The sequence below is a fragment of the Pteropus vampyrus genome, unplaced genomic scaffold, assembly GCF_000151845.1.
Source record: "Pteropus vampyrus isolate Shadow unplaced genomic scaffold, Pvam_2.0 Scaffold46, whole genome shotgun sequence".
Lineage (NCBI taxonomy): Eukaryota > Metazoa > Chordata > Mammalia > Chiroptera > Pteropodidae > Pteropus > Pteropus vampyrus.
In genome coordinates, this window is record NW_011888827.1 from 2,727,168 (window position 1) to 2,738,729 (window position 11,562).

Sequence of the window (11,562 nt, forward strand, 5' to 3'; positions counted from 1 at the left end):
TAGGGCTGATTGCGGGGCAGGCTCCCCTCAGGCTGGGGCTCCGACGTGAGGGGTCGGGGAAGGCCGGTGCGGGGAGCCGGGGAGCCATTGTGGGCGGCCTCACAGACTTTGAACCGAGCCGCCCCGCCGCGGGCCAACAAAGGCCCCGGCCCCCGGGAGCGTCGGCCGGGCCGGCCTCGGGTTTGTTCCGAAGGGGCGTCGCCGCGTCTGCCCCAGCTTGTGGGTGGGCGAGAGGTTCTCCTGCCCACCCTGGCCAAAGTGCGGGGCTTGCAGAGGCTTTCGATCAGGGAAACTTTACAATTTGTTTACAATTGCCGTATCCCGAGAAAGAGCTGCAGTTCATGGGAATGTCAGCAGGTTAGACATCCTGCACCAGAACCTTCGGCGCTTAATTCTTTGCCCGGGACGGGATGCCTCCCGTTTGGGAATCGGAGTGTGACACTGCTGCCAGAGAGTCCGGGTTGTGTAACGAAGCAGGGAAAGCTGTACCTTTCTAGAGACACATTTTTGCAGTCTTAAACGTCGTAAGTATTCTCACAGCGGCTTCCGGTTTAAAATGATCCTGGACATGTTATTGGTTAACTGTAAATCTTTCTTGGACCTGAGACAGTGTTTTCCAGGCCTTGACTAACTAAACAGATACTCTGTTTAATTAAAACATACACACATGCAAAATCCTGCTAAATACGTAAATAGTCTATCTGGATAATCGGATTGGTTGGTCTGTGATTCAGTTGTACTTTCTCTGCCTTTTTGAGAAGAGGGAACACGTCTATTTCATGAAAGTAAGTAGAATATTTACAATAATGTTGATTCATGTTAAAAGTGTTTTAGTTAAAACTAATTCCAAGTCACAGAAACTGATTATCGTAAATTATTTAACACGATCTTCAGATTGATGAATATTATACAAGTAGGATTAAATTCATATCAGAAAGGGTTCAAAGTTCTGTGATTATTTCTAATTGAATCCCAAATATGGGAAATAAGATAGCTTCAGTTGGTGAAAATGGAATCGAAATTCTGGAATATTAGAGACAAGACACTTGTATTCATTAAACTGCTCAGATTATATTTTTTAGGTTTTAATTATGAGCAGCTGCCTGGTTGTCCAGAAAATGTGACAATGTTACCTAAATGTAACTTTCATATATACCATTCAGTATAGCATCTTAGATCACTTTCTGCACTTAAAAATTTTAGTGAGAAAAGTTTTTTCTTAAATTTTAACAAGTCTAGGATTATAGGTCAGTCATTCTTCAGACTTACTTTCAAATCTTTGTATCCAAGAATATATTGCTACTTAAAACTCTGTCCTCAGAGTTTATGATTTGAAGCCATAGCATTCCATTTTTGTAAAATAAGTGGATCACAGTGCATTAAGCAAGTCAGTTACCTTATTTGTCAAAGGTTGGTTGTGAGATTAATGGTAAGTCAGTGGCTGTCACATTGTTTGTTTACCATGTATAGCAAATGACCTGCTTTGTTTCCTTTTTCTGGTTCTGTTTCTTCTGTAACAACTGGGGTTTCCTTTCCTTTCTCCAGAGCATCTTTCAGGTGTCCTGTGTGAAGTGCAGAGTCTAACTGAAAACTAGCAATCTTGGCTGTTAACAGCTAGGTTGGGGAGAGAACCTTATCTACCAGGGTATTGGGGTTTAATTGCATCTGACTGGGAGAGAATGGAGTGTTAAGCAAAGAATGAGGTGACTGTGGGTATTTGGGCACATATAATATAAAGATCCATAAGGAGACATTTTAGAGCTGCAAGACATCTCTGAGATCATCTGGTCAGACCTTCATTTTATAGCTTAAGAATGGAGGCCCAGAAAAAAATGCAGTGGCTTGTCCACAATTATGTTGCTCAGGGCTAGAAACCTGTCCTCTGACCTTCAAAACCATGTTTTTTTCCTGCTATACCAGCCGTTCCCAATCCTTTCACAACCTAAAACCTTTTTTTATTATAATTTGATATCTCCATGGGTGCCATATTTTGAAATATTGTGTCTACTAAAGTATATTCATTAGTTCTTTTAAAAATAAAAATCAGGTCTATAGCTACCAGTCAGAGCCTCTGATCAACGAATATGTGGTGAAGAATAATGCTTCATTGAATTTAAGTCTCCTCACCTAAAGGTAGACAATATTGAGGGGAAAAAATATGTTGGGCTTTTCGAATATTGAAATAAGCTTAGAGAACTCCATTTACTATCTTCGTAAAACTTTGTAAACACCTTCAATTAGGAATTGCTGAACTGTGTCATTCGTCATGCATTGCAATCTGACCAAGTGTGCTAAATAAATAGTGACTGTGGTTGGTTTTCAAGGGCAAAAGAAAATCCAGCCATTCAAACTAGAATGATACGTAAATGTTTTCAGTTCATAGTAAATTGTGTCAGCCCAGGACTAAAGATGTGTTCTGTGTAGTATACACAGAATTTTTTAAAAGAATAATTGTGGAATGGGAAAAAAAAAATCTTAACTTTGGAAGTAGAGAGTTATGAAATGAAGAAGGTGATATTCAAAACCGTAGAGAAGAAAGGGATGCTGAATCATTATCTCCTTTGGGGCTAAAATGATTAAATTAAAATTGAGTTACAGGCTAAAAATGAAGGTTATGTATTAATACATGGGCTGTTGTGTAGAACTGGCTAGAAACTACACTAAAAAAAACAGGTTTCTAGTTCTCTGGTATATCACATCTCTTGAGAATGGCTGAGTAATTTTCACATATAAAGCATAATTTGGAGTGATCTGCTTTAAAATAAAGGAATATACTCTGAAAGGTGTGGGGTGAGAGAGACTTCAAAGAAATAGAAAATCATCCTCCAGAGTAGCCCAACATTGTTCCATTTGGTACCATAGTACAATTGGAAATGTGTGACTGTGGATAGGAAGACAGTGTCTTCAAACATGAGCCCAAATCATGTCACAAAGCAGCCACTCCATAGTAGCTGATTTACAGTCAAGCTGCTGCTGCTCATGTGGACAGCTTCACTTGGCCACCTCCTCAGTTACTTATCTGTGTTTATCAGTGGCCACTGAGTTACACTTGTATTTTTTTTTTTTTTTACAGTTACAGGAGAATGGCACATTACTTTAAAGATGTTCTGGAATTGAGTTCTGAAACATACTTTTTTTGAATTTTGCCTTATTTTATGAATTTGGACATGGAGTCCACTTTTAAAAAGTTATTTTAATTTTTCTTTTTTCTGTGGCCACGCACAAGAAATTGTACCAGCCAATGCCACACTGAAGACAATTCTTATTAATTAATTAATTAATTGATTGATTGATTTACTTATATTAGTTTCAGGTATACAGTACATTGGGTAGACATTTATATAGTTTATGAAATTGAAACCAGATCTTAACGCCACATCAGCAAAAGCTAAAAGCAGATGATTTTGAGAAAGTCCAATAAGTGTTCAAAGATAGATCACTGCTTGAGGGCTGATGAACGGCATGCCCTCTCCAGGGCAACTGAGGGACACATTTGGGTGCCCACAGCACAGACACTCCCGCTTTCCCCCGTAGAGGTGCTGAAATGGTGGTCCAGCGGAAGCACTGCACCTGAGAGGAATGTGCTTTCCTGAGCAGCCACAATTGAAGTATGGGCCGAGTGGTACCAGGCTGCTGATGGACAGAAGCTTGTCATGTGTATAGAAGGTCGGGTCCATGAGGTTAGGTATTTTTGCCTGATTTGTATACTGCTGATCTAATCTCTTAAAATGTGCCTGGCACAGTGGGCATGCAGAAAATGCTGTGGACAGAGAAAAGAAACTGTCCAGTTATGCTAAGAAACTAAATCTGATATTTGTCACCATCCTTAAGTCCTGAAATAGATAATGAGCCTAAAGGTATGTTATACACCAGAGTCAAAGTCATGTTGGAGCTTAAGTTTGCTCCCCTCCCCTTGCTCCTGAGGATAGTAGAAGTATTTTTATTAATAGTATCTCATCTGTTTTTCAATATTGGCATATTTAACATGATGTCCTTTTTGCCAACAAAGTACCTCAAGATGACCTGCATTCCGACTTTTAAAATCCTCAGACCAGGTTTAGGAATGGATGCAGGTTTTATGGGGCTTGGAGTTTTTATAATTTTTGATCTCTTAAAAAAAAAAAAAAAGAAAAAAACAAATTCTAAATAGAAAATTAGGTATTGTGTTTTGGAAGGACCTGTTCAAATGAGGAGCCTTGAAGCTTAAGCTCCATTATCTTCCTGGTAATTTGCTTCGGGGTTTGTTGCTCTATTCAGAAAACCAGACACCAGCATTTTTTATAGAAACTTTATGTCAGACTGTGGAAATTCACTGAACAATTTGCATCAATTGTTAAGTGAATACATTTCAAACATTAGAAACTACCTTATGAATGCTGCCAGCCATAATAGATATTATAAAAATATACATGGCCACAAAAATAATAACAGTGAAAAGAACTTAGCAATTATTGAGCCCCTAAAACCTCCCAAACTCTGTGTTGAGTGTTTTCATGCCTTATTTAATCAGAATAACCCCCATATGATTATAATTATCCCCATATTACAGATGGAAAACTGAGGGTCAGAGAGGTTAAAAATGATTCCCACATACCACTAGTGTATGGTAGAGTCAGGATTACGTTGGAGCAGTTAGATGTCAGAATCCTTCCTCCTGAAATGCTAAGAGAATATTTTGATTTCAGAGAGCTAACAACTGGTACAAAGCAGCAGGAATCGGTACAAAGATCTGATCCTTTGGACCTGAGAGAAGGTCCTTAAATTTACCAGGAATCCATTATTGAGAGTTATGGGAAAGCCCATGATACCTTTGTCTCAGAGACAATGGGGTGGTTTTCTTACTGGGCTAGTCACAACAGGGGCAGAGAACTCAGCAAAAATTTCCATCTTTCCATTGTATTCCTTCACATGGATAATAAATCATGAGCAGTGCAGCCAGCTTCTCTGTTTTAGGCATCTTTTGAACATACTGGTTTGGGCTCAATATTTATGCTAAAATAGATTGTGCCATGGAGATTAATAATGAAAATGTACTCAGTTATCATAGTTTTAGCAAATGACAACTCTAATTTTTAAAAATAATTTTTGTTAAACTTAACAGTAGTTAATGGTTCTCTCTACCAGTGGGCAGTATAGCTGATACTAAATGTTATTCCGAATTTTAACATTAGTTTCCCAAATATAGTATTGTTATTCAAAAGAGCTATATATTTTTGTTAAAATGTTAGGATTATATTCCATTTAGTATTATTTTAGCAAACAGTATAAAATTTTAAACTAGGACATCTTTTTCTTCTTTTTATTGAGGGGAGAGGGGCATCCTTTTTGCCACTATACTTTCCTCAAACTGTACAGCTTTAAAATTTTCTTTTCAATAATTGTTTTCCTGCTCCTTAGATAGTAAGTCCCTTGAAAGTTTTATACATTCAAGCACAGTTGAAACATCCTATTTTGTTTTCTTCTCTAATTATTATAGCTTGAAATATAGTATTGTAATTCTTAAATTGCCTGCATTGTATACTGTTAGCCTCTTAACATTCTTGAACAATGAACGCATTTACTGGATTTTCTTCTTCTTAGGCAAAATTATGCATATAATAGAGAATCAAGGTCCTATTTAAGTCATTCATCTGTAGGTCTGTCTGGTAACAAACTTGCTTAAACTACTTTACACTTTTTTAATTTATAAAGGCAAAGATTTTAATTATTTTAACATAGATTTTTTAAGTTTAGTTGGACTGTTCCCAAACCATTGGTATAATTATTAGACTCCTGGGGTATCTTTTAATGGTTTTAAAATTCTTTGCATGTCTATTTTAAGTATAAATTCATCCTTCTTTAGAAGAAAAGATGTGGAGTGGGCTGCTACCTCCTGGCCTAAATGAAAGTGATGTTGAGTTGAATTCTGAAGATGAAGACATATTGGAGAACAATGGACTTGACTTAAAGGAAGATAAAGAAGATGGGACCATTACAAAAACAGAGCTCTCAGATTTCCCTAAAGATGGACCAAAAACTGAAGCAGAGTCAAATTTAAATGCGTATGAAGAGTGTCCTTCTGGAATTCCCTTACATATGTGGAATGTAGGTTTTCTCCAATGTGTTCTTTTTAAAGCCTGTTGTTTGTACATGCTCCTGTGCCTCTGTGCCGTGTAAGAATGTATATGTTCTTGGAAGGTGATAGGTAGGAAAAATTGGCTCAGAATTCTTTTATTAATCTGTAGATCTGTGGTCAATCTATTGGCCACTCAGAGACTTGCTTGCTTTCTTTCCTTTTTTTTTTTTTAATAAAAGAGGAAAACATTTAGTAAGATTAACTACGTTGCTTGTCCTGACACAGGAGAAGTTTTTATCTTAATTTTAGCTTTTTTTAAATCTCTACGAGTCCTTGAATTTTATTCTCAGATTATTAGATTGACTTATTTAGAAATAAAGACCTCAGGTTGTGAAAGAGTCTTGAACAGCATCTCAAGAACTGAACTATTTTCATTAAATTTATATGTTTATAAATGCTAGAATATTTTTTTTATTAACATGTTGAGTGTATGCTTTGCTTCAAAATATATTTGCTTTTTTTTTTTTGTATAGAAATTTCAAGAATTGCATAAAAAACATTCTGAACAGAAAATCTCATCTTCAAGATTCAGGAAAAAAAGAAAACGCTCTAAAAAAGGTGTTTTGTTTTCATTCATGTTAATTGTCAATAGTGCTAATGTTAAACTGTGACTAATTGAGCTCAATAATTTTTAATAAACATAATTTTGAAATAACCAAATACTTAGGTATAAACACTGTGAATTCTTTCCAGGTAAATTGAAGAATGAAGAAGAATCTCATAGGTAGGTAGAATTAAAAATATTTGTCTATTTTAAACAGTATTGTAGAATTTGTACAAATAATTGAACTACTTACCTCTGAAACCTACCAAAGAACTGGTTGTTATAATTGTAGTAAGCAATTAAAAACAGTAAAAATAAAGATGAGTATATTTTGTATAAAATTTTGTCTGTCTGCTTGTAGTGAACAGACTTCAAGTCAAACACAGTGGAAGGAACTTACTCAGTATTTTGGAGTCAATGATAGGTTTGAACCCCCTGTTAAAAAGAAAAACATTGACAAGGTAAGATTTTTTTTTTATTGCATATTACCCAGTAGGAAGTGTTTGTAATTAGCCTTGCCTAAGGCATTTCTCCTCATTCATTAATTCAGTGAAAAAGTTTGGCCTACCATGTGCCAAACAAGATGCTATATAAACAAATATACAGTAAATACAAATCGTTGAGAAAAACTGTTAAGGAAACGAGCTAAGTATTGTCAGAAAATTCAATGGAGGCCCCACGTTAGCTTGTGTGGTCAGGGAAGGGCTTTCTTAGAAGATGCCATTGCATCAAGACTGGAAGAATGGGAAGGAACCATCTATATAAAGAATGCTAGTGAGATAATAACCTGGGTAAAGGCCCTGGGGGAGAAAGAATCATCGTGGGACATTTGAGTCACTAAGAAGGTTCCCCAGGCTGGAGTGTAGTCAGCGAGGAGGAGGAGGGTGGCCCAGGAGAAGATTGGCTAGGCAGGCGGGCAGGGGCCAAACTTTAGGGGCATAGTAAGGAGCTGGGTTTTAGTCACAGTGCAGTTGAGAGACCTTCGAGGGTTTTAAGTTAAGGAAGTGACATGATCTAAATTAAGTTCAAAAGACATACTATTACATGGAGAACAGACTGTGGGGTAAGACTGTGGGGACTGTAGATGGGAAGAGAACGGTTAGGAGACTCTTCCAGACATGAAGTAATGGCAGCTTGAACCAGAATGGTGCTGCTGAAGATGGAGAAAAGTGGAAGGATTTGAGGTACACTGTAGAAATGAAACTGATGGCATTTGCCTCTGGATTGCTTCGGAGGTGGTGGGGCGTAGTGGGGCAGGAGGAGGGAAAGAGCCATTCAGAGTTTTACCTTAAGCAGTGATGTGAATAGTGATGTTGGCTACACAGATGGGAAAGCTTGGGAGGGGAGATTTAGAGTAGGGCCTTTCCGGAGTTAGTTTGGATCATGGGTGCTGTTGGCAAGCAGGGGTAGAACAGACTGCTGGTAAAACGAGGCAGGGGCTTGGAGGAGAGCCTGAGCTTGAGAAACATATTTGAGAGTCGTCAGTGTGTAGATGATAGTAATTCTGAGTCGAGGCTCGAATGAATGAGCGACTTACATATTCACATAGGTGAGTATGAACAGACTCCAGGAGAATGAAATTGACCCCTGAATGGAAGGTCTAGAGGCACAGGGGCCTGCCTGGTTGAAGACCAAGTATATTGTACCTTGCTGGTGTGGACTGATGCCCACTTCATGGGTCATTGCTGTAGACTGCTGTGTATACATAGAGACCATTGCCATTTTCTGATTAATCAGTATTTCTCATGAAAAACTTCTGATTTTGAAGCCATCGTTGGGTGGCGTTGCGTCGTGCACGGCATGTGCATTAAGGAACCGACACAACAGAATTTTGCATGTGAACCTTTTCATTCCAACTTTGCCAAGTATCCTTGTCATTTAATGTCTAGAACACTGGGGAACTGGAACCAGGATCACTTTCTGCCATGACTAAATTACTGTTACTGAGCAATCTCTTTTTTACAAATTTGTAAAAAAGAGGTACAGAAATACTAAGTTTCTTAAAAAGGTGCAGAAATACTAAGTTTCTTAAAAAGAAAGATTACTGGTAGAGTCGAAACTAAAACCCGGTCTTTATTACACCATTCTCAGTTCCCTAGCTTCACTGCAGAAGAGGCTGGTTGGCATTGTAAAGTGTAATTGCCATGCACTTGACCCTTTTGACTCTGGTGGTCTGGGAGGAGGAGTCATGCTTTTAACTGGACCAAACCTGTTCTAAAGCGTCAGGGGGACGGTGGTGCTGACAGCAGTGTCCGTAGGCCAGCTCTGTCATACCTGCTTTAGAGTCCTAACCTCTGACCAGATTGTTCTTTTGAGGGAAGAAATGGTTAAATGTTGGTTCTCATAGGGAAATATTTTTTAAAGTTTTACTTGCGAATTAGATGCTCTTTGATCTTCAGTTCTTTACACTATTTGTTATGTTTTTTCCTAATCGTGTTGACTTGAGTGTCTAAATTGTTTCTTAGTGAAGTTAAAGCTATGAAATTAAATTTTTAGCTATTCTTAAATAGAAATTTTGAGAGTATTTTTACAGTCTGTTTTAGAATTTTATTATTACTCTACATACATGAAACTGTACCTTCGTGATACTGGTCGGATATGGGTCACTTATGCATTGTCTAAAATTTGTAATTTGTATAGAGTAACTTTAATAAAGGATACTAGGATTCCTTGTGCAAAAGTTTTAGACAGCTCAGTTTTAGGAACTAGTGTTCTGTTTCACATTATGCATTAGATGTAGTCTAGAAAAATATTACAAGTCAAACACCCTTTTGAAAATGAGATTTCTGTTTAAGGGAAGACTGCTATAAATTTTTTTGTAATCACCCATTGATCTATTTTAGGATTTTCTTAAGGGTAGACATTCTACTATACGAATGACATCTGACTAAGAAAGTTATGACAATCTTTTTAACAAGGAAACTGATGCTGGGCAGGCTTATATATGCCCAGAATTTTGCCACCACTAAATATTCTATAAATTTAAGCATAAAAGAAAAGGATGTATTCAGTGAAGCAGAATTATTTCGCTTTCTCTTGGTAGTTCAGCATAATTGCATGCCAGCGGGTTCACACTCATTCTTTGGTTTGGGATCACTGTTTCACACGCACCCCTTTTGCTGTCATGCTAGTCCCTACTGTAAATCCAGCAGAGTAAGTAGACATTAAAGAAGGTCCATAGTGGAGGCGCCAAGCTAAGAATAAATGTAAGTCCAGCAGATGATAGCTGCCACTCAGAAAATCTAGAGCAGATAATGGACAAACGAGCATAGATTTCTGGTTCAATATTTCCCTGGAGCAGAGACTGGTCTCTTACCCTCAGAGGGCTCTTTTATTCTATATTCGCTTGCCCCCAAGAGTGGTAAAACAAGACAGTCTTGCAGTGTCTCTTTTTTTTTTTTTTTAACTTTTTCTTTTTTGGAACACTGCCAAGCTAAAACTCGATCACGGATGTGTATTTACAACACTGCTGTCACCTGTTCCCACAACAATGCAGGGAGGCTTATATTTTTAAATGTAATCTTTCTAATATCCAAAGCTGTTTTAAAGTGTTCTTTGTCTTAAATATAACTATAATTGTGTTTCTGGCAGCAGTTCTGAGACAATAATAATTCTGTAATCATGACATTAGTTTTTTTGAGTCTATGTGGGAATTTCTGTAGAATAAATTTCACTCAAATTCATTATAAATGTCTCAAATATTCTTTAGTTGGATCACTTTGATTACTCAGCAGTCACTGTAGTAGTTTTATGTATACTTAATGGATACTTTTTGGCATGAAAAACCAAGATACTTTTATTTTTAGAGTAGTTGCTCAATGTCTTCAATGACTTTTTTTTTAGTTGTCTGTGAAAAGAATTTGCTATTGTATAGTATAGCTTTTTTCAAATGTATTTTTTTAGCACAATGCTTTTTCCAACCAGAATCTTAATGGAACTACAGTATACAGATCAGATCAAAGTCTGGCTGCTGTGAGGGTCAGGGAGGAGGGTAGGATTGTGGAGAAGGTGTGGGAGTGGGGGTAGGGTCATAGTGGTACCATGATTTTTCCCTGGTACCAATTACAAAGCATTCTCTTTTGATCCCTGTGTGACTCCTATGGGATAAGTTAGAAGGGCTAGTATTTTTCTCAATATAGATGAGTAAACAAGCTCAGCATGATTTGTCCAAGAAGAAAACAAACAGAACAGGTGAGAAGTAAAATGAAACTTTAACCCAGGTCATTTGGTCCCAAATCTAGATTTTTATGAAGTAAAGCCCAACTTAGTTTTTATTTACCAGACTCAGATAATTTAAGTGGATAGGCTAGATATACATATAAAGGTAACAACATTAATTCTTAGCACCACACCCCTCTAACCCCTACCGCCGTTTTCTGTATGGAGAGATTACCTAATATTTTTTTTTTCTAGATATTTAGGTCTAATCATAGCACAGTAAACTTCAGTGGATAATTCACTTGTATTAAGCTTTAAAAATTGAATATATTACATAGTCAAGTAAATAAATATTTAGTGGCAAATTTCTGTGGAACTATACTGTGGTGCAGTTTGACGTAAAGAGCTTTCATTGCATGTTGAAAGGTAGTCCGCGTGTACACGTATGGGTGGTTGATCTTAATGTTGAACCTAATGTTCACATACTTTTAGATACTCGTAGTATTGCCTCCCTGGCAGCTGCAGCAAAATGGTTAATTAGAGGTTACTTATTCCCTCATGGAAACAAGGTAGAGGTTGGCCATAGATCATTTTCACCTGTGGCCAAATCGTTATTCCCTAAGTTTGTATTAAGATATACCTTAAGCTAAATTCTGATTCCTGCCAAGAGGCATCTTTTTTTTTTTTTATTAAAAATTATTAGGGTGTCATTGATCAACAAAATCCAATGTTTCAAGTGTACAGT

The 11,562-nt window shown here is 37.3% G+C and overlaps 1 protein-coding gene across 3 annotated transcripts in view; it reads left to right on the plus strand.

The window, feature by feature from the left end:
- The window catches only part of FAM204A (family with sequence similarity 204 member A), a 30,530-nt gene that overhangs the window by 101 nt on the left and 18,867 nt on the right, over positions 1-11,562 (plus strand). Inside the window, exons 1-5 of one of the 3 annotated variants that reach the window (XM_011359244.2) lie at positions 6-524; positions 5,843-6,084; positions 6,589-6,673; positions 6,809-6,839; positions 7,021-7,120. In XM_011359244.2, the coding sequence (XP_011357546.1) occupies positions 5,851-6,084; positions 6,589-6,673; positions 6,809-6,839; positions 7,021-7,120 (450 nt within the window). In that variant the 5' untranslated portion in view covers positions 6-524; positions 5,843-5,850. Of the gene's footprint in view, positions 1-5; positions 525-5,821; positions 6,085-6,588; positions 6,674-6,808; positions 6,840-7,020; positions 7,121-11,562 lie in introns of those variants that run through there. The other 2 variants (XM_011359245.2, XM_011359243.2) reach the window with 2 other exon arrangements.